This window comes from Podarcis liolepis (genome assembly GCF_965112155.1).
Source record: "Podarcis liolepis genome assembly, chromosome: 2".
Taxonomy (NCBI): domain Eukaryota; kingdom Metazoa; phylum Chordata; class Lepidosauria; order Squamata; family Lacertidae; genus Podarcis; species Podarcis liolepis.
The window spans coordinates 34579137-34601958 of record NC_139555.1 but is presented as its reverse complement, the minus strand read 5'-3'; the positions used below and the strand labels follow the sequence as shown (position 1 = coordinate 34601958).

At 44.4% G+C, this 22822-nt stretch overlaps 2 protein-coding genes across 5 annotated transcripts; one reads left to right on the top strand and one right to left on the bottom strand.

Annotated features, from left to right (window-relative positions):
- The first annotated feature begins 3910 nt into the window (after window positions 1-3910).
- MIF4GD (MIF4G domain containing) lies at window positions 3911-17066 on the top strand. 4 transcript variants are annotated; one of them, XM_083487393.1, is made up of 6 exons: window positions 3911-4402; window positions 9322-9457; window positions 10919-11028; window positions 12299-12454; window positions 13575-13667; window positions 14588-17066. In XM_083487393.1, the coding sequence occupies exons 2-6, from the start codon at window positions 9376-9378 to the stop codon at window positions 14813-14815; spliced, it is 669 nt and encodes a 222-aa protein (XP_083343519.1). In that variant the 5' UTR covers window positions 3911-4402; window positions 9322-9375; the 3' UTR covers window positions 14816-17066. The 4 variants fall into 4 exon arrangements, with proteins under 4 accessions (XP_083343519.1, XP_083343518.1, XP_083343520.1 ...); XM_083487392.1 differs by having other exon boundaries at window positions 3913-4065; XM_083487394.1 differs by having other exon boundaries at window positions 4015-4285.
- MRPS7 (mitochondrial ribosomal protein S7) lies at window positions 14268-22684 on the bottom strand. Its single transcript, XM_083487391.1, has 5 exons — window positions 22559-22684; window positions 21029-21220; window positions 20219-20282; window positions 19433-19600; window positions 14268-18332 (listed from the first exon to the last, which is right to left on the bottom strand). Exons 1-5 carry the CDS (start codon window positions 22633-22635, stop codon window positions 18111-18113), a joined length of 723 nt encoding a protein of 240 aa, XP_083343517.1. The 5' UTR covers window positions 22636-22684; the 3' UTR covers window positions 14268-18110.
- Window positions 22685-22822: the final 138 nt, after the last annotated feature.

Below are 22822 nucleotides of genomic sequence, written 5' to 3'. Positions count from 1 at the left end.
CCACTATTGGAAGCCTGTGCAAGGACTTGCACTAGTGCTGCAGGGCTCCTCCACCCCTGCTCACACCCCTGAAATTGGCTCTGGCCTGTGGCTGAGACCCAAGATAGCATGAGGGGTGAAGAGGACGGGGTGGTTCATTCTGACTGGCAAAGCACTGCACCAAATTCCTCCTAAAGTGTGTATGATATGAAGTATTTTGGCAGTTCAGAATTAGGATGTAGATTGGACATTGACCAGAAAAACAGCCTGGCCTGCTTCTGGTCTTTTAATAGCAGCTTGATGCAGAAATCAGCAGATGAAACTCTTCACAGCATTGAGACAAATGTTCTCACTGACTAAGCTCTGTGCATCAGGCTGCTGTTAAAAGCACACACAGAAGCAGGGAATGGTTGGAAAGTTGGCACCTCCAGACGGAGATGAAAACAATAGCACTAGCTGGCTGTTAATTAGCTGGATTCCAGCGGAAATGGAACATAGCCTGTATATCATGCGCCAATATTTGATTCACTTCAAAGTTCACAGCTGAATTCACAAGAGGGTGCTGTTGTCACACAAGAAGGAGCAGCACTATGCTCATTTTGTCTTGCAAAGCTGTGGTATCTTAATTAGATCAGCATAAGCTGGGTCAGTCCAAGAGGCATGAAGGACTATTAAAACAACAGATGGCTGACCTAATTGGTGCAGACAATACTACTGGGTGATTTATCCCACGCATCAAAAAGTAGGCCTAAGTACTGTCCAGGAAGGCAGGATTAATGCTGCTTTCATGTCAAGTGTTTTGCTCCTGGGAAGGGTGTCAATGGAATTAAGCTGGAAGTGTTCTAAACAGAATGCTGTCTATTAGAGGTAAGGTGACTAATGCATTGGATGGATGTGGCTAAGGGATGGAGGACCCTGCCTTCTTTGGCCATGTATACCACAGGGATTCAAAGTAAGTACCTGCTGCTGAAGTTAAGGTTGGGGTAAAATGCTGCTGTTTCACAAAGGTAAGTGTGAGCATACCATCTTTCAACTGTTTTATCCATTTTGAGCAGGGATGGGGAATACTCCCAATGTTCTTGGGTTCTAACTCCTATAATCCCAGCCAGCATGACCGATAATTGGGGGGGTTGTTAGTCTAACAGCATGGGAAGACCGAGCACCACAGATTCTTCATCCCCGATTCTGAGCATAAGAAGCTTCCTTGTGTTGGGTCACAGTATTAGTTTATGTGGCCTAGGAGTGGCAGGGATCATTTTCATACCCTAGCTGTAACCTGCTGCACATGCTGTTCCACTGTGCTACTGCTGTATCCATCCTACCCTTCTCCAGTGTTTCATCTTCAAAAGCAACATCATTGTCTCTGGATATAGGAATGTTGATGTCCAGTTGCTCCCTAGAGTTACCAGTGCCCTAGTCTTGTGTATGCATTACTGCTTACTCTTGTGTGCTCCCACCACAGGTGTTTGAAACTGAGTACACATTATGTTGCACACAATCCATAGGTATTCTGTGGTTTCCTGAGAAATACTCCTGTTTCATTCACTTTCCCTCAAAGCAGCTTCCGTCATATTTGAAAAGGCATGGAAGGCATGGTTAAGCTGAGGTGTGTACCTTTGGGAGAGCAGTTGCACATGCACAGATGACAGCTTTGTTGAATAGGAGTTTGGCGCAGGGAAACAAGCAGACCAGGACCTGGGAGACCATGGTTCAAATCTCTACTCATCCATAAAGTTCACTGGGTAACCGTGGGCCAGTCACTGCCTCTCAGCCTAACCTACCTCACAGGGTTGTTGTGGGGATTAAATGAAGGGGGGGGGGAGAACCATGTACACCACCTGATGCTCCTTGGAGAAAAGGTGGGATATAAATTCAATAAATGAATAAATAATGCTCATTGATAGCTTGACATACGTACATTAGCTCAGCTGTGGTTCCTGCATTGCAGTGGAGTGGATCAGATGACTCTTCAGGTCCCTTCCAACTCTACAATTCTGTGATTAACTATGTGATCAGCGGAATATGCCCATTAACACCACACTTTTGGTATTGATCTGTCAATATTGCTTTGTACCCTGAATGAAGAGGGAATAGGACTGCACTTGCTGGTTCTGTACCCCATGCTAATTGTATTTTAATATTCTGTTGGAAGCTGCCCAGAGTAGTTGGGGAAACCCAGCCAGATGGACGGGGTATGTATGTATGTATGTATGTATGTATGTATGTATGTATGTATGTATAAGTAAATAAATAAATAATTCCCAGCGGTCATGCCTCTTTAGCAGCTGAACAAGCATATGAACAGGCCTCGTGCCTGCACTGCTGTAGATACACATCCATAGTGGGTCTTCTGAGCAATCCTATAACCTAGATTTTCAACCTTTTTGAGTCCACCGCTCCCTTGACCGACTACGTTCTTTTTGCGGCACCCCTGTGGGGCTCAGGAGCCCAGTTCTGTCACCCCTAGCCGGCAGCCCCTCACCCCTTTTCAAACACTCTCCCTTGTGGAGTGTTCCCTCAGCCTCCTCTCCTCTCCCCTCTCCTTGGGAGTCTTCTGGGCAGCCGCCCCTGGTCTCTGAGCTACCCCACCCCAATGAGAGGTTCCTCCTTATACCGCCCCAGAGGGGTCTGGGAAGAGGATGGGGTCTGGGAATGGAGACTGGCCAAAGGTGAACGTAAGGCTACCATCTTACCCACCTTGGAAGGCAACAGGCACCGTTGGGCCTGCATGGCAGAAAGGCTCCCCTTTGGTGCCAGGCACTCGGATCACAGTCAGGCCTTGCACACAGCAAGAACAAGAAAGGCCTGTCTGCCCAGCCTCCCACTTGTCTGTCCATTCCCAACAGCAAGGGCTGGCAAACTGGCTGGCTGGGCTCATCGCCCGCTTGCTTGCTTACTCCGAGGCTGCCTCAGCTCCTGGCAACCAGCACCCCATGGCCAGCACCAGAGGCACCATTCGCCTGCAGAGCTTGTAGCCAGGGCTTCTGCAACAAACAGCTGTGCAAGCCTTTGGGAGGCAAAAACCTGAGAGGGCATCAGAGGACGGAAGGAACACTGGTTGAAAGCCACTGCTTTATCCTAATGCTTGACTATTGGGTGATGTGGCCATGAAGCCCACTTGCATTTTGGGGTGTGCTTAGCAGCTGCAGCCCTCCCCTTATTAGGATATTTTCTAATATCCAGACAAGATTCGCTTCCTTGCCTTCTGCTCATCCATTCAAGTCCTGGCAGAAAGCCTGTATAAAGCCTTGACTGGAGCACCTACAATTAAGCAGAGCCAACCATAGGCAAACACCTCTGTGTAAAAGGAGCCCCCACCCAGGGGACGTTGCTGCTGGAAATTGTTGCTTTGTTATCATTGTTATTTATTAAATTTGTATACCGCCCTTCATCCGTAGATCTCAGGGCCGTTCACAGCATAAAAATACAAGATAAAAACACAAAATGCACAACAAGCTCCTCGCTTCCAAAAGGCGGCAACAATAGAGAAGCGCCTGGGGAGGGCTTCAATATTCAGGCATATTCACAGGGGGGCTGCTTAAAACCGAATACGTTCAGGAGTGCGCCTTTAATAACGCGCGCGCGTGTGTGCAGGGTCAATGACACTGTCAGACCGATGTGTGGCTCGTGAGGTGCAATAGGCAAATGGCTCTGCTCTCTCTGAGCCACCATTTCATTTCTCTGTCTGGCTCCGTCCCTCACACTTGCTTTGCACCCGCTTGGCGGGCTTCTCAGGTTCCATGTGAAACGACAAATACAACACTACATGTAAACGAACTGTGAAGCTGAAAGTTGAAAGGACACGTGCTTTCCCCTGTTTATTTGTTAATGCAGGAAAATCTTTATTAAAAAAACTAATTAAAAAAAACAAAACGCCTCACGACCCAGGCAGGAAAATTCCCTCCAAGCCCTGCTCAGAACCTTCCAGCAGGTGGCGCTGCCTCCGCCGCCTCCCGATCACAAACTCTCCTCCCGCTTGGCTCAGCCTGCTAGGAAATGACCTAAGAGGAAACCCTCCGGGTTTGCAAGCAATGGAAAGAATTCGTCTTCCAGGAGTCTCCGCCTGACACCAAAAGCGGGTGAAAAGTAAGGGAGAGCAGCAGCAGCTGGGCGATTTTTTTAAAAGAACATTATTATTGTTTTTATTTTGCTGGTGGCGGGTCGATTTCGTGCAGGATGCCCATCCTGCATTTGCACTCCATGCTTGAGTTGCTGCCTTTCCTGCTCCTGCTGCTGTTCTTCATGGCTGTGGGCTTTTTCCTGATCTACCTCCACCGACCCGAACCAGAAACCAAAAAGAATTAGGGTGAGGGGGGGCTGACTAGCTGGCTGGGCTGGGCTGGGCGGGCTGATGTTCCCTCGTAAAGATGCACCTCACTCCAGTCCTGAAAGTGGAGGCATAAAAAAACCCCCAACAAAGCAGGTTGGTGACATTTGAAAATCTCTCTTCCTTGTTAGTTTCAGAAAGAAACGACTGCTTCTTAACGGGCGTGGAGCATTTTCTCTCCCATCTGCCTTCCTGACTTGGGCTTTCTGGACTTTACAAGCGATCTTTCTCTGTGCAAGTTCAGATGCTTATTCTTATTCTTATTCTGTTTATATCCCGCTTTTCCTCCAGGGAGCTCAAAGTGGCGTACATAGGTTTCCTCCCCCAATTTCCATTTTATTCTCACACGACCCCTATGAGATAGGTTAGGCTGAAAGGTAGTTGTGGCACATAGTCAAACAACTCTGTCTTCAGCAGGTTGTGCCCAAAATATGTCTCCTTCCCGTCTGGTTTACATCTTTGGCCCCTGTAAAACCTGTGCGCACAGTTGGGCTGTGCATGTAACTCGTCCAGCAATGTAGAAGGGAATGTGACCTGGCATGCCCATGCTCGCCCGTCTAATCTTAGCAATCCTTTCAGCATATTGTCAGAACATCCCCATGACTCATAAAGGAGCTTTTGGCCAGCTGTAGTATGAACGAGCCCGTTCTGACTTATGTATGCCTTTTGAAGGGATCATGGTTTGAATCTCCTTGTCATTTTTTTTTTTTAATACATCCCATTGAAATTACCACAACTGACAAAAATGGCAAGGCCAAACAACAACAATCTAATCTGTAATCTCTGTAATCCAGGATAACTGCCCACCAGACCTTTGCTGAGATAATGTCTACAAAGGTGCCTTATACTGAGTCAGATCATTATACTACCTCTCCCAGCATGGTCAGTTTCAATCTTCTCCAATGTGGTGCCTTCCAGGTGTTTTGGACTACAACTCAGCCCCAGTTAGCATTGCAGTTAGCATACAGGAAGCATGGGAGTTGTAGTTTAAATCATCTGGAGGGAATGACTTTGAGAAAGGCTGGTATGATAATATATCCTAGTCCTTGCTCGCTATGATCTCCCCCCCCCCTTTTTTTTTTTTTTGCTGGAAATTTATTCCTGGGCTTTGTCACAGAACTAGGGGGCCTTGTGGCCAAATCAGCACCTACGCAAACTCAGCAGAGGATTGTGAGGTACTGATTTACTTATATTTTGACAGGAGTCCCCTTTGCACATGGTTGATGGCAAGTTGTCATGCACAGAAATCATTAACCTTGCAGCACTGATAATGTTTATCTTCTGCATGTAATAACTGCCATGAACTAAGCACAGATGTTTGTGTGGCAGATCTGGTATGTGCAGAAACCCGAGTATTATGGGAGTAGTCTGGAACCCAAGCATGGTTTAACAACTGTATAGAAATAGAAATTTAGTAGTAGTAGTAGAAGTAGTTGCTATCCCCCACTTGGTCTCTCATACTGTGACTTTACATTTCAGGAGTACCCATATCTGTAGCCAGGTCACATCTAAAGTGCATTCTGACATTATACACTAGCAGCTGACTATCAGAAAAGAGAACAAAAGCTATAGTTCACAAAAGCAACCTTTATATGTGAACATTGTCACAGCAAAGCTGTACTGATCCCCTTCTGTGAATTATAAAGTTGAAACATGTTCCCGGAGCCAAAGGGGTGAATTTGCAGGATTTAGTCCCGCTGAAGTTATGTGAGTAAATGTACACAGGGATTTTGTTCAAGAAGTCACTTGCAGGTATATCAAAGGAACTGGCTCTGAATTACTGTATGTATGCCAAAGGGACGAATCCCTTCGTTGTTGTCATTTAGTAGAAAAGGTGTGCCTGCACTATGCTGATAACATTACTATAGCTATTTCAAAGTCTGGGGCTGCCTTTGTCCCTGGTTGTTTCTGAGCCTGAGAATGCCTTTTGCCAGATTGGGTGACTGTACCAGCTGTGACCCTACCTTGAGGGAGGAATCTGTGCTCTGTTAACCTTCAGATTAGACTGCTGCAGTGTGATATGCATTCTGATACTTACTGCTAGATGGCTAACTGGGACCAGGGCCAGTTTTAATCACATCATGCTGGTGCTTCCATCGATTAGCACAAGCTCCCTGCCCATTTACAGCTCAATTCAGAGTGTTCATTTTGACATTTAAAGTCCTTCCCAGTTTGAAGGACCACCTGTCTCCACATGTGCCTACAGATAATGCAACAGAGGCCATTATTTGGATGCCCCCTGGCATTGGGGGTACAGCCAACGGCTATTGGTGAGAAGACGTTAGTGATGGTGCCCAGGTTATGGAAAGCTCCCTCCCAATGGAGGCAGTTGGAGGATGGATGGCTAACAGATTGAGGTTGAATCCTGACAAGACAGAAGTACTGTTTTGGGGGGACAGGGGGCAGGCGAGTGTGGGGGACTTCCTGGTTCTGAATGGGGTAACTGTGCCCCTGAGGGAGCAGGTGTGCAGCCTGGGAGTCAATTGGACTCACAGCTGTCCATGGAGGCCCAGGTCAATTTCTGTGTCCAGGGCAGCTGTCTACCAGCTCCATCTGGTACGCAGGCTGATGATAACAACAACAACAACAACAATTTATTTTTTATATCTGGCTGGGTTTCCTACCTGCCTGCGGACTGTCTCACCAGAGTGGTGCATGCTCTGGTTATCTCCCGCTTGGACTACTGCAACGCACTCTACATGGGGCGTTTGAAGGTGACCCGGAAACTACAGTGAATCCAGAATGCGGCAGCTAGACTGGTGACTGGGAGCGGCCACTGAGACCATATTACACCGGTTCTGAAAGACCTACATTGGCTCCCAGTACGTTTCCGAGCACAATTCAAAGTGTTTAAAGTCCTAAATGGCCTTGGCCCAGTATACCTGAAGGAGTGTTTCCACCCCCATCGTTCATCCCAGACACTGAGGTCCAGCTCCGAGGGCCTTCTGGTAGTTCCCTCACTACGAGATGTGAGATGCCCTCCCATCAGATGTCAAGGAAATAAACAACTATCTGACTTGTAGAAGACATACGAAGACCCAGTGTGGTGTAGTGGTTAAGAGCGGTAGTCTCGTAATCTGGGGAACCGGGTTCGCGTCTCCGCTCCTCCACCTGCAGCTGCTGGGTGACCTTGGGCCAGTCACACTTCTCTGAAGTCTCTCAGCCCCACTCACCTCACAGAGTGTTTGTTGTGGGGGAGGAAGGGAAAGGAGAATGTTAGCCGCTTTGAGACTCCTTCGGGTAGTGATAAAGCGGGATATCAAATCCAAACCCTTCCTGTTTAGGGAAGTTTTTAATGTCTGGTTTTATTGTATATTTTATATTTTGTTGGAAGCCACCTAGAGTGGCTGGGGAAACCCAGCCAGATGGGCGGGGTAGAAATTAATTCTTCTTCTTCTTTCCTCATATCTGCTTTAATCTGCTTTATCTTTTTTTAGAAGTTTTTATTTCTTCTTTTTGTTTCTACTGTTTGTATCATGTGATGAGTGGTTTTTATTGCTTTATTATGTTGTTGCTGTTGTTTACTTTGTAAGCCACCCTGGGAATTTTTTTTTGAAGAGCAGGATTAAGTGCTACTATCACTACTACTACTAAAATAATATACCGGTAGCAACACCAACCAGAAAGCCCTTGATCCTATCTGATATCAGCAGTTCAGGTTGGGTCTTGTTAGTATTGTATGGAAAACTGTATGAAAATAGGCTTGCGAGAGCCAGTGTGGTGAAGTGATTAGATCAGCCTTTCTCAACCTCTTGGGTCCCCAGACGTTGTTGGACTACAATGCCCATCATCCCTAGCTAGCGGAATCAGTGGTCAGGGATGATGGGAGCTGTAGTTAAACAACATCTGGGGACCAAAAGTTGAGAAAGACTGGGTAAAATGTCAGACTAGGACCTGGGAGGCCAGGATTCAAATCTCCACTTGATCACCAAAACTTTGGGCTGGTCACTGCCTCTCAGACCAACCTACCCCCCAGAGTTATTGTGGGATTAATTGAAGAGGGAGACAACCATGTATGCCTTGAGCTCCTTGAAGAAAATGTGGCAGACATATGGAATAAACAAATATCCATAAATGTACATAGCTGTTATTAAATTATAGAAAATATGCATAACAAATGCTTTTTAAAAATTCTGCTCATTTGTCATATCATCGTGAATGTTTTGCAGGCCTTTGTACATGCTTAATCTTGTCCCTAACACCTACTAACTAACCTGAATGTGTTCCTCTCTACTAAAATAGTGTCCCTGGTCCTGTTGTGCTTTGTGCATGGGCAATCCCCATCAGAAGGGGCGAGTGACAGATGAGCTTGAATACTGAGAACAAGGAGGAGTTATGAGATATAACCAAGGGCTAAGAGTTGCAGAGGACTAGCCACTTGAAGTAAAGCCAAAGACCTTTGGAGTGACAGAAACTAACTGGAAACCCAGTGGGAAAGGAGCACAGTTGTTTCCTCTTCTGCATTCCCACCCCACATCCTTTTGCATAGATCCCAGAGTGCTATATGTTTTCGCTGGAAGCATCCCTTGTTTTGTCACCTCACTTTTCCCCGATTGCAGTGAAAACACATGTCACAGCTGCGGAATTCTGATGAGTGAGCAATGATGCGTTTGGCCTGTTGTCTATTCAGTATTCAGGGGGCGAGGTGGCAGTTAAATTTGGTTTGGCACTGAACAGGGTGGGCAGGTAAGCCTGGATTTTTTGGCCAAAAACAAAGGCGTTCCCTCCTTAAATCTTAAGTGGGTGAAATAGCAAAAAAGTCCCAACACCCTTGTAGATAGAACAGAGATAATGGGGGGCGGGGGGGGGGGAGCAGAAGTACCATCCTTGTCTGAGGAGATTTTAACAAGTTTTTCTTTGTTATGAGGAATGTAGTTTCATTTCAGGAACTCCAGTGTAACTGGCAGTTCCATTTTCCTGTTCAGTGGAGAATGAGAGCATCTGAAAAGCCATGGCTAATACCGTCTCCTTCCCTTTCCGGGATAATCAGTACCTGATCGCTTCTCTCCCCACAGTTACCACTAACTCAGCTGCTCCCCTGATCTGTCGCCACTGAAGGAGGGAAAGAGATGGGGGACACAGGCAAAGAAGAATATAAAATACACACGTTTGATACAGAGATTCAGCAGCTACTCAAAACAGCCCTCAAAGGTCAGTATCTCTCCCTTTTCTCCCTCCCCCTCCCTGTTTTCCCCCCTGTCCATCCTCCCCATTGCCATGAATCAAGCATAATTCACTGCTAGATTTGGAGCTGTTTGGGCCTGTCAACATTGTGAAGGGTTGTGTGTGCTCTGATATGAATTGCCCATTCCTTAAAATCTTCTTCAGGGTTAGAAAAGGTTTGGAGAGGGGAGCCAAAATGATCAAAGGGATGGTGCGACTCCCGCTATGAGACACGGTTTGAAGCATCTGGGACTTTTAAAATGAATAAGGGGGGACAACAATGAAAGACAAGTGAGAGGAGACATGATAAAATTATGCACTATATTGAGAAAGTGGATAGAGAAGTTATTCTCCCCCTCTCATAACACTAGAACTCTGTACAGTGGTACCTCAGGTTACATGTGCTTCAGGTTACATACGCTTCAGGTTACAGACTCTGCTAACCCAGAAATAGTACCTCAGGTTAAGAACTTTGCTTCAGGATGAGAACAGAAATCATGCAGAGGCGGCGCAGCAGCAGCAGCGGGAGGCCCCATTAGCTAAAGTGGTGCTTCAGGTTAAGAACAGTTTCAGGTTAAGAACGAACCTGTGGAATGAATTAAGTACTTAACCCGAGGTACCACTGTATGTCCATTTAATATCTAGTCTTCAAACAGATAGTGCTGATAATAATAGATTTAAATGTTTGGGTAGATAATGTTTGCTGCTGCACTCTTGACTACAGGTGAGTTCAGGTAGATTTGTAACGTAAGCTACGAAGTGCTATACTCTGATAAGGCATGTGCATGGCTGTCCCAATTCAGTCTGCAGCAGAGAAAGCAAAAGAAGCAGCTGAACTGATATATGTAAGATTCTACTATTGAGACAGCAATAGTGCTATAGAGCAGTGCTCTAGAGCAGCCTTCTCCAACTTCTGTTGCTTCTCACCACCATCCCTGACCTTTGGCTAGGCAAGGTGGGACGAGTGGGAGCCATATTTCAACAACACCTGGAGGACACCTTTTTGCCTACCTGTGAGGTCATGGTTTTTCCAAAGTATCCTAGGAATGTAATATAACGAGAATGCTGAAAATACTTCATTAGAATGACTAAGCTCTTTATGGAACTACGGGTCCTGATGTTTGCTTTGTTGGGATTAGTGGCAGTTTGAAACTGGATTAAATTTGAGGGGGCAGATATGACACAGCTCAGGCATGTCACTCACCTCTTGGCCTTGGATTTCTGCTGCCCTTAAAACGGAATAGCAGATCACTCTTCCTTCCAGGAGATTTGTGATGCAGAAAGGTTTGGAAACACCACCATTCCTACAGAGACAGTTTTGATCCATAAATAAAATATCCAGCAAAAAAGAAGGAACCCAGTGGTTATTGTACAATTTTAAACATACAGAATGATGCAAAGGTATGCTTGTTTTGAGGCAGCACTGATAGCGTTACACTTCTTCTGCAGACCCCAGCAGTGTAGATCTGGAGAAGGTTGCCAACGTAATTGTGGACCAGTCCCTCAAAGACTCTGTGTTCAGCAAAGAGGCCGGGCGCATCTGCTACACCATCATCCAGGTGGGAGAATGAGCATGCCATGTTTTGGAAACTGGTAGTTTTCACAGCACAGCTGTTCACCATATGCAACTATTCTGAAAATTTTATTTGCATATAAATAACATACTATTCATATACACTGTTTTATTTAAAAGTATTTCTAAACAATATTTTTTTTAAAAAAAATCTAAGCCATGTATAAGAAACAAATAAAAAAAACCAAAATAAAACAATGCGATAAAAACAGAAATCCAGATATAAGGATCCATTCTTACAGAGTAGTGAAAGCATGCATGAGAAGATACATCTTTACTAGACATCTGAAGCAAATAATTGATGATGCTTCATATATGGCAGAGGGAAGGTATTCAAAAACGTTGGAGCAGCAGTAGAAATTCACCCTTTTGGGATCACCCCCAGTGATACTTTGTAGGGTGTGGTGCCATTGGTAAAATTTCCCTATGATATAAGTGGTCTTGCAAGGGGAGGCCAACATTGCTGCAAGTGATTTAAAAAATGCATCTCACCATCTCTTAGTCAGTTTTTGTTTAGATGTTCCTGCCCTCTCTTTTGCTTTTCTTGTTTTGTATCTCTAGCATGGTTGGTGCAAGGATGAGACGTACTTGGGTGAGATCAGAGGGAAGCGACGTTACTGCATCATTATTGATTTTTTGTTAAAGCAAGAACTCAACATGAAATAATATTTTCTACAAGTCCAGAGGGCTGGGGAGTTTTCCCAAGAAAACATAGTGAAGAGGCTGCGGGAAAACTTGTGCATGTGTGTATATACACACACATACATAAACATGTGTGTGTGTGTGTGTGTGTGTGTGTGTGTGTGTGTGTGTGTATCTGTTAGGGATATACAAAAGGAGCCTGTAGGTTGCATAAAAGCCGTTCTAGATGTGCATGCTGTTCACTTTGGCTCTACCACCAGCCATGCTTCCTTTCCTGCAGATGGAGCTTGGTTTGGCCTGCCCTGCTGAATATTTTGGGTGCCCAGCCCAGCTGTGAGAGGGCAAGAAGGTGAATCTATCCCTTCAACTCCAGACCAGACGTGGTGAGCAAAACTCCCATTAGTGACCTGTCTCGGTTTTGCCTCCCCTCTGAACTTTTTTGCACCTATAGGCTCCTGCTTCATCGTGCCATAACTTTTTCTGCACGGTGGTGTGTTTTGAAGCATGAGAGAGGAAGAGAAAGAGAGAGAGAGATAAGCCCAGACAGCCTGCTGCCACAGCTGAGATTGCACACAGCATCCTTCTGGCGCTTCACCTCTTTGCCTTTGTCGCAGGCGGAGAGCAAACAGGTGGGCCAGAGTGTCTTTCGGCGGGGGCTCCTCAACCGACTTCAGCAGGAGTATAAAGACCGGGATGAACTGCGAGCCCGTTCCCTCCAGGCCTGGATCTGCTATGTCACTTTTATCTGTAACATCTTTGACTACCTGAGGGTAAGACCAAACTTCAGAACTGGTGTACAGTCATACCTCGGGTTACAGACGCTTCAGGTTGTGTTTTTTCAGGTTACGGGCGCACCGAAACCTGAAAGTACCGGAACGGTTGCTCATGCGCAGAAGTGCTAAATTGCGCTTTACGCATGCACAGAAGCATCAAATCGCAACCATGCATGCGCAGATGCGCCGCTGCAGGTTGCAAACGTGCATCCCACACGGATCACGTTCGCAACCCAAGCATCCACTGTATTATCCAGACCTGGGGCTAGTTCATGCGCTGCTCTCATAATGAGGGAATGTGATTGTGTTTAGGGTTGTTTTTTGTTTTTGTTTTAATGCTGCCATTCAATCCAGCAAGATTGAAAAAAGCATCATAAAACATTGAACGGAATTAAATGTGCATCTAAAATACTTGGGGGAAGTAAAAAGGCATTTGCCTGGCACCCAAAGGATGATAAGGTGAGTGCCTGGCAACCTCTGTGGGAAAAGCATTCCACATCTGGGGCACTCACCTGAAATGGGGCTGCCACAGGAGGCCTTAATTCAAATGAGTGCAACTGGGTGTTCTTTGCATTTGTCACTTGTACAGAAATTCTTCTTGCAGTCCGAAAGGTTCATGGTCTAGATGTAGCAGCAGGACAGCTTTAAGAAGCAGCCTGCCATGGGGGTCCTTGCAGTTTGGTCCTTCTTGTTATAATAATTTTAATAATAATAATTTATTATTTCTACCCCACCCATCTGGCTGGGTTTCCCCAGCCACTCTGGGCAGTTTTCAACAGAACATAAAAAAAACCTGAACAAAACTTCAAACATTTAAAACTTCCCTAAACAGAGTTGCCTTCAAATGTCTTCTAAAAGTCGGATAGTTGTTTATTTCCTTGACATCTGATGGGATGTCAAGGAATCATGCATCTGATGCAAAAGGGCTCTAGGCTGTGTATTTGTGACAGTTTTTTTAAGGTGCCAGAGATGCTCTTGCTTGTTCTTGTTTCAAGAGACTTAGCACACACAGCCACCTTCCTGGGATTTTTGAGACACACACACAGGGAGGGGCTCTCTAACAATTCCACAGTGATTCTGAGCGATAGTTGACAAGTGCACCCTGCCTATTCCACAGGTCAATAACATGCCCATGATGGCACTGGTGAACCCAGTTTACGACTGCCTGTTCCGACTGGCGCAGCCAGAGAGCCTGCGGAAAGAGGAAGAGGTGAGTACAGTCATACCTCGGGTTAAATATGCTTCGAGTTGAGCGCGTTCGAGTTACGCTCCTCGGCAACCCGGAAGTAACGGAGTGCGTTACTTTCGGGTTTCACCGCTTGCACATGCGCAGACGTCATGCGCAGAAGCGACGAAAATCGATGTGCACTTGCGCGCGCAGACGTACCGTCGCTAGTTACATTTACCTCTAGATGCAAACGGGGCTCCGGAACGGATCCTGTTCATATCTAGAGGTACCACTGTATTCTCAGGGCACAGTGGGGACAAAAGCAGGTTGCTTTCCTGTGAGAACGCACCTGGGAAAGAGGATTGGAAGGTGGACAACTTTTAGGCCAGGGGTGGGAATCTTTCTTAAGCCTGGAGCAATGAATGCAAATTTTCCCTTTGTATAGTAGGCTAGTTTCTACACACATCCACCCAGTGCTTTTTTCTGGGGGGACGCATACCCCTAAACATTTTGTGAATCTTTGTACTTTTGTCCATTTATTGAATATATTTCCCCCGATTTGAACGATAAAATGGTGATTTCCTTGAGTCAAAGTGAGAGTACCCCTAAAGGTTTTTTTTTTTAAAGGAAAAAAATACTGCATCCACCCAACCATCATTTTATTTGCATGCTGCCTCTCCATAATTAAAACCATGCTCAAGGCATCTTGCAGCACGATAACAATAGTTAATTACAAATATAACAAAAGTAGTCATAGACAAGAAATAAAAGCACATCCAAAGAACACAACCAAAATGCAATAAATCCCAAAAAATGCAGCCCAAGGTTCGGTTTAGCAGCTTACTTTATTTTTTCCCTTCTCTTCTGATTTAGTGCCAGGATGCCAACATGAGACATTTCTGTGCAGCACCCCCCACCCACCCCAATTCTTAACAGAAGCGTTTTCATTTCCTTCCATTAAGGTGGACTGTCTGGTGTTGCAGCTACACCGCATTGGTGAACAACTTGAGAAGATGAACACGCAGAGGATGGATGAGCTTTTTTCCCTCCTGCGAGACGGTTTCCTCCTGCAGGAGGGCCTTACCTCCCTTTCCCAGCTACTCTTGCTTGAGATCATTGAGTTCCGGGCTGCCGACTGGAAAATGACAGATGCAGCCCAGAAGTACTATTACAGTGAGGTCGCAGATTGAGCAGCCACTTGCTCACCCTGGCTCATGCTGCCCAAAGCCAGAGTCTGAATTTCCACTCTGAACCTTTGCACCAGCAAACTTCACATAACAACAACAAAGCTGCAATTATTTTTAATACTTCCCTCCCCTCCACCCAAACCCTAGCACTTTTTGTATATAGAATGTATAACTTGCTCCCTCGATAGATCTTTTGCGCTGGCTGAAATTGGGGAGCTGGGAGAGGAGAAAAGGGTCGCATTCTGCCACTGCCGCTCCCATCGTGTTGCACTAAATAGGAACCTGTATTAATCACTGCCGCAAGCTGGACTGACATTTGACACAGGGTAGTTCTCTACGAGAAGCTTACTTGTATATACTAATTTTAATGTATTCAGCCTTAAAACAAAAAAGGCTATGGTTGAAAACCAGCCTGGTGATAACATTATTTACTCCAAAAGCACAGTAAGCCTAAGAATCTGTCTCCCTCTGCAGCATGTGGCAGTTTGTTATTTTATGCTCTGTTCCATAGCTGTTCTGTTTGCCCTTCGGTTGAGAAGGTGATTCTGTAATCAAAGCCCAAGCATGGCATTTCAATTTCCTGCCTTGTAAACCCATTTTGGCTGCTTTCAGGAGCCTCGTTTGCTCTCTGTTTACATGCACTCACTATGAGGCACGAGGGGTATCAGAAACTTTACCACTGTTCTGAAATCAAAGAAAGGTGGCTCGTTCAGGTACTAGTTCTTCTATTAACAACCTACAACAGAGACTTTCTCTTTTATTGTCCTACTCCTTGTTGTTTTTTTAAAGGCAGATTTTTCACTTCTAGCATGCACGCAGGGGTGGAAATACTTTTGTGACAGATTAGTATTAAAAACAGTATGCATTGTTCTCACAAACAATGGTGCAATTTGAAAAATGGGGGCTGCTTTATTCCCTTTCCTTTGTCATAGGAAAATAATACACCTGGAAGCGACAATTCTAGGTGTATAACACCAATTTCATTGATAGGTGGTTCAGAACTGGACTGCTTTAAAATGCTCCCTGATGCAGTTAGACTACCCCTCCCTGAACACACAAAGTAGCATGGCAGGGCAAGCCTGGAACTCTTCTCTTTGCCATGCTAGCATTGCAAAAGCAAGGTGTTTTTTGAAGAAGAGCATTCAGTCATGTCACCCCCAACTGGCAGTCTGAAATAAGACAACCCCAGGAGGCCTTTGTGGGTTGATTGCGTCTCACTTAGCGTGGAAGTATATGCTATCAGAATCAAGGGGCCTCATTTCCAAGAAAATATATTTAGGATTGGGAGAGGGGCAGTCTTTCTCTCTGCTTATTGGCTGCATAATAACAGCCCTGTTTAAATTTGCTTATGGTTTTAGATTCTTAAAGAGGCTATGTAATACTACAACCCAGGGTTACCCAAAGAAGCTAAAGGGTAGGAGAGGCAGGACAGACAAAATGAAGGCTTCCTTCGCACAGTACATAAATTATGGAATTCCCTACCCAAAGATGTGCCAACCTGGATGTATTTAAGGAGGGATTAGACTCATTCATGATAAAGCTGTCAGTGGTTACTAGGCATGATGGCTATTTATTGCCTCTGAATACCAATTGCAGAGGAATACAAGAGGGGAGAGTGCTATCATGATCCATTTCCTGCTTATGGGCTTTGCATAGGCAGCCAATTGGCCGCACATGGGAACAGAATTCTGGACTGGATAGGATTGTGATCTGATCCAACAGGGCTCTTATTATGTACACAATGTTCTCCTGAGGTCAGGGGACAAATTCATGACTGCGGTGTGGCTTATTCACAAGAGTATTGTAAAGATTGGTACCCAGTTATTGGCTCCATGTGTGCTGCTTAATAATTTTGTAACAGCATGCCAGGGTCCAAACCCTGACACTTAACCAGCACTTTCTTTTCTAACAGGATGCTTTCATGAGTATATTGATTCTTCCGTAGCTGCAGGAGAAGAATGCTCAACTGCTTTCTAACCTGCAGCCCCCAATATGCTCTTACTCCTTTCTTCCCAACTGCTGGCCAGCTCAGGTGTAGCTAACAGCTAAAGGCAGTGCCTTCTCCCTGCAGGAGGTGTGAAGCCAACACTGTTCGAAAGCCTCACTCCACAGCAGAATTATTCCCTTGGGAACATGTAGCTAGAAACTGATTTTGTAACTTTTATACAACAGCGACTTTGAACAACAGTATTGTACATTTGTTAAGATTGGTTCTCTTTGGAACTTTTAAAAATAAACATTTTACACATCTGCATATAGTCTCTCATTGCCATCCATCAAACAGAAAGCTGTTTAATAGTAGAGTTATAAATAATCACTTGTCTAGTTGCTTATGGCAAACAAGAATTGTCTCTAAGTGACCTGGCAGAGGTTTTTATCAAAGTTGGTTCTTTCGCTTTCTTTTTTCTAGGTCAGAATATGTATTATGGAGTCAGGGGAGCTAGTAAAAAAAAATGGGGAGGGGGAGATAACTTTTGTGAATTTATTTACAAGGATGCTTTATGATGTATACAGAGGCTGTTCTTTGGAAATGGCTTCCTCTAAGGGCTGTTCTCTCATGTATGTTCCTTATTTGATGACTGCAACATCAAATGATGGCTCACATAATTCTATGGGCCATCTTAGGTAAGATACTGCAAATAAAACTTTTAAGCATGTGATGAATAGGCATGTGTGAATCAAGCCAAAGGAAAGCTATTCATACCACATATTGAAGTTAAGCACACTTTAAGTGAGATCAATTTTAAGCTAGTTGTTCATTCATTATCACATGCCAGGGTCAACTAACCAATGGCCCAAAGGCACTGTAGAGAAAGACCATTCACGAGACATACAAGGAGAAGACCAGGATGCAGTTTCAATCTTTTACAACTTAATTTTCAGCCTGGTTCTACTTCAGCCTAGCATGCTGCCAAAAGCCACTGCTGAGGAGTACAGAATTGTAACCTCTTTTACAATCCCCCTGAAGACTGCTTTGATGCTAACTAGGTCATTCTGTATTGTGAACAAAACCCTCTGTCTCAAAAGAGACTAGAGAAACCAAGATGCATATACACAGGACCCAGTACTGACAAGGTCACCTGAAAATGGAGTAAACAGGATTTTTAATTTATGCAAGTCAGAAAAATGAGGCATTTTATGATTTTCTTCAGGTCGTTTCTTTTTTCAAAGGGCCAGTTGAGAAACCGGATTGTCGCCCTTCCAGGCTGGTGCTATTCAAAGGAAGGCATATGGGATATATTTCCCTTCCTTGTCTTGTAGCAAAGTCTCAGACCTCACATGTTGCAGCTGCCATTCTCTACCACCACCGGTAGTGAGCAAAGGCTCGGTTAGACTCTGCTATCTTGTGCAACTCATGCTTTTTCTTTATGATAGGCCCTTCATTGCTGAAGGCAGCCAGAAGCTCTTCGGAAAGCTTTTGGTGCATAAATGTCCGCCTGTGTTTGTTTTCCCTGCATTCCCTGAGCAGCCACTTCATGGCTAAAAAGCGTCGGCGGTTGTCTGACAAAGGGGTTGGGACCTGCAAAAACAAACAAACCCCATCAGAGATTAACATAACTTTATATTGAATTTATACTGTTTTTATCCTGTATTCTGTTCTGCGAGCCGCCCTGAGATGTTATGATGAAGGGTGGTATAAAATCTAAAATAAATAGAATTTATTTAGCACAGAATTAGGAGCACTTAAGTACCCTGAATATGTTTATTTGACTTGCAAAACTTTTGGATATTTTTAGATGATAATTTCAGCGGGAAAATCAAGGCTGCCAAGCTGGCGAGCAAAAGTTGCAAAACAAGAAATGGTTTGAAGGCACTCAGTGGGGCTGGCCTACCTAAGGCATTTTGCTGCCTGAGGCAGTGCAGCAAAAGGTTCCCTCCCCACAAAATCCAATTATATAGTACCCCAGGCCAACCAAGTTATTGTGGCACTTGAGGCAGAAAATCCTGCAAGCACCTTCCCTGCTCCTAGCGTTAATAAATAAAATAGCTAACAATAGTCCTTTCATAACACAGCAAGTGAGCTCCTAGAGGTGGACACTCCACTCTGCTTATTGGTTTCTGTCCCTATCTTGTACCCTCTGGTTGCTTAACCTTTCAGAACCCATTTCCAATATTTTTTTCAGCAACCTTTTCAAACTAAAACCTGATGTTCTCAAGAAGTTTCAAGTTCACATATAGGCAGGATATTACAGGTCGCTGGAGATCACATAATACAAGTTTCAAAGCGATTCAAAAGAAAAATACCAAGGGGCTGATTATGCTATAGAATGTTCCTATCAAAATAAATGAAACCAGCGCAAGTAATAAAGTTTATATTGTTTCACTGCCAACTGCAACAGAGCAAAGTCCGAAACTGAGGCTACATGGGTGAAAGTTGAAGTCCCTGGAACTGTGGACTGCTATGGATACTTAATGATAGCAATGGTTCTACTTTGGGGGAAAGATAAGCCAACAAGCCAGGGCTGCTTTAGATTAGGCATGAGGAACCTTTTTGCCCTCCAGATGTTGCTGAACTACAACTTCTGTCAACCCCAACAAGCATAGCCTATCATGAGGGATAGAACATCTGGAGGCCGAAGGGTCATCTTGCCTGCACTAGATCATTAGTTTCTTGCTTACCTGGTAGTTTTTGCCTCCTTTCTGGACAGTCATCAGCCCAATGACAGGCTGGCAGTTGCTCAGTGCCTGGTGGAAGATAGTGTATGGATTGCACTCAATGTTTTCTTTTTCCTTCTCTTCCGCTTTATGGTACTTCTCAAGCTGCTTCCTCTTGATTGCTTCTAAAGTCTTAATTGAGGAAAAAAACCACTTAAAAATAAAGCCCCCGTCCTCTCCTGTGAAAAACTCCATTAGCAATAATATTGACACAACCACAGCATGTTACCCTTGCATGTGGCACCCAAGCCCTTGAGGGCTTTTTCAGTCAAGAGTTCAATTTATAAATATATAACATTCCTTCATGACTACTGGAAATCTGGCCCAGACACTCTCAAGCCTCAGAGCCACTAGCAGACATTTTCTGCAATTAAAAAAAAATGTTATAACTAACCCAAGGGTTCTTAAAGAAAGCTGAAAGTTCCTGGTCTAGACTGAATTTAAGGCTGAAAGACAAATTTCACAATAATTGCACACCTACAGCACTTCCCCTTTCCATAAGGAATGACAGATGTTACATATAACCTGCGATACTGCAAGATTTGTCATTCTGTTTGCAAGGCCTCTAACAGGAGGGAGATTCAAGAGCTGTGGAGATGCTGAAAATGAGAACAAGGATGAAAGGACTAAGGAATATGGCCTTTAAATAAATATATATGGCCTTTAAAATGGGAATACTCTTTGTCACATTGACATTAATGTGGGGGTGGAGTGGGGGGAAAGTAGCAGAAACCTGAGAAGTTAACTTACCTGATTTATGATGTTTCGGGCCAAAATTTTATTTCCTCCCTTCATCATCATGCTAGTGAATTTGCTGTAATGAGAAAACAAATGGCATTCCTGTTATCAGCACCACAGCATAAGACCCCTGCAACGAAACTCTGCCATTACACTGATCAAGCATTCCAACATTTATGGAGTTTTGGGGGGAAAGTATCAGTTTCTCATTATATGCCTTTGATCCACCTGGCACATTCCTAGAGAGGAAGATCAAGAGATCGGTGGCAGTTTGCTGCTTCTGCCACTGAGTGCTGTTGCACAATATCCTTACTTTTGCATCACAACAGGGCATCGTGCAGGCATGTGGCTGCTGATGGGTGGCAGCAGCACCCAATTCAGAAACAGATAGTGACATCTGGAATGGGAGGTTCTTCAACCCAGCACATCTATGTTTCTGCTTCCCCACAGTGCCCTCTGGTAAAGGTGCCAAATCTTTCTTCCCCACATAGTGGTACTTGGTGATGAAAGCAAACCAGTACAAACAGCCTATAGCCCTAACTGGCAAAGAAAGTAAGAACCGTCAAAGTCAGAACACAGTTCAGACCTAGCATCCTGTGTCCAACAGCAGCCAGCAGGAGTATTCCAGACTGGTCTAATTTATAATAAATCACTACACATTAAGCCCCAGTACTTTAGGACATTTTGATGCTGTACTCCCTGGCTATTTCAACTATCCAATATACTTTGGCCAACTACATTATGAAATCAATGAGATTTCTTTGTTAAGAGATAGACATAGGCAAAAAGACGAGATTCAATCAAGTATGGCAGCATTCAGACCTGATCACTGGATCATAGAATACAGAGCTGGTGACATTGGAAGCGGTGGCTTTTATAGGTCTGACTTTTTTGAGTTCCAATTTGGCTTTTTCCTCATCTGATATTTGTTCTGGAAGTTTATGATACACTTCTTTGTTCACTTCTGGTTCAAGATAAACGGGACTGTATCGGCTCCATCTGACCTGAGTCAGCCTACAAAGGATGTGAAAAGCAGAAAAAGAATGTTACACAAATATTTTCAATCTGAAGAAGTGAAACCATTCTGGATGCAAATCCTATTCCCATATCCAATTCTGTAACCCAAATCCATTGGGCTTAGATACACCTGCTTCTACATAGGATCAGACAGTTCAGTTTCATATTCATTGTTAGGATAGCTAGAATGTAGTTACAAGCAGCTTTTTTCAACCCATTCTATGAACGTTTTTGACAGATTAAACTCCATGTCACAATGCTAGTATGGAGTAAGAGGAAGATAGTTCTCATTGGTACATTTCACACTGATCTGACATATCTTAAGTGAGTATTGCACTAAGGAAATTATACAGTTTTTTGTTTTTGTTTTGTTCGTTGGTGGCATCCTGGGCTAAGCAGAATTCTAGGCCCTGACAAAATGAGAAATTTCCTTCCCACTCTACAATTCTATGATTCAGGTTTGTGCTAGTCAATGTTGTTGGCTTGCATAATGTGCCCCAGATACTCCAGTCCAAAAGACCCTACAGTGCTCGCCCATATCCTAACATCTATCACGTTAGTATGCAGATGTGGATAACGTACAAAATTATTCCCTTTCTTTCCTAAAGAGGGACACGGCAGGTCCACCACAAACAACTCTTCTGATAGCAAGTCACATAAACATGCCAATTGAAAATATAGAAGTCAACTTTGGGAGGGCTGTTTTCACAATGAAAACTCAACAGTATCGTGAATTAACAGTTCTATATAAAACAGAGCTATATAGAAAACAAAACCTAAATAATAAATTATTATTATTATTATTATTATTATTATTATTATTAGAATTTATATACCACCCTATACCCAGAGGTCTCAGGCCGGTTCACAGAAAAGATCAACATAAAAAACACAATATATATATAATCAAAATAAAAACAACCCAATAACACCCCCCCAAAAAAGCCACATTTTAAAAGGACATAGAGTGTCAATACATGCACATATTCTCTTGATTTCTATAAGCTTTTCTTTCAAATGAGATTTCTTGTTCTCATAGGAGGCGTGGACCATAAACACGGGTGTACTTTTAACGAGCATGCTATCTGCCGTTCTATTCTGCCGCTCCGTATTGCAGTTGATTCTCTTAACTAGAGATCTTTGCTAGACAAATATCTCCTCAATACTGCGACTCATTGGAGGCGCAGCAAGGATAACCCAGGATGCTCTATAGGGAGTGATAACAGGGTGGGAGCTCAGATCTCAGATACGAGCATCTGCATCCCACAAGATCCAAATCCTCCCAGCCGCTCTCCCGGAGCCTCTCCCACCCCGTCGGTCCCCCGTTTCTCTTACCCGGGCAACCAGACCTTCCAGGAGCCGCACAGCCGCTGCCTCGCTGCCCCGAGCTTCTCCACCATGGACGCAGCCATTTTGCTTCTCTCCCCAGGACCCCACCCAGGGCTGTCCAAAGCTACTGCCTGAAAAGAAGGTCGCTTTGCTTTCTTGCAGTTGCACACCGGTCAGGCTTCTTGCATAGCAGCTTTTTGCAAGAAAAAGACCGGCAGAAAGCCACGCTGTTGCTATTTCCTTAACGTTGCGCAAGCGTTATTCTGTTCT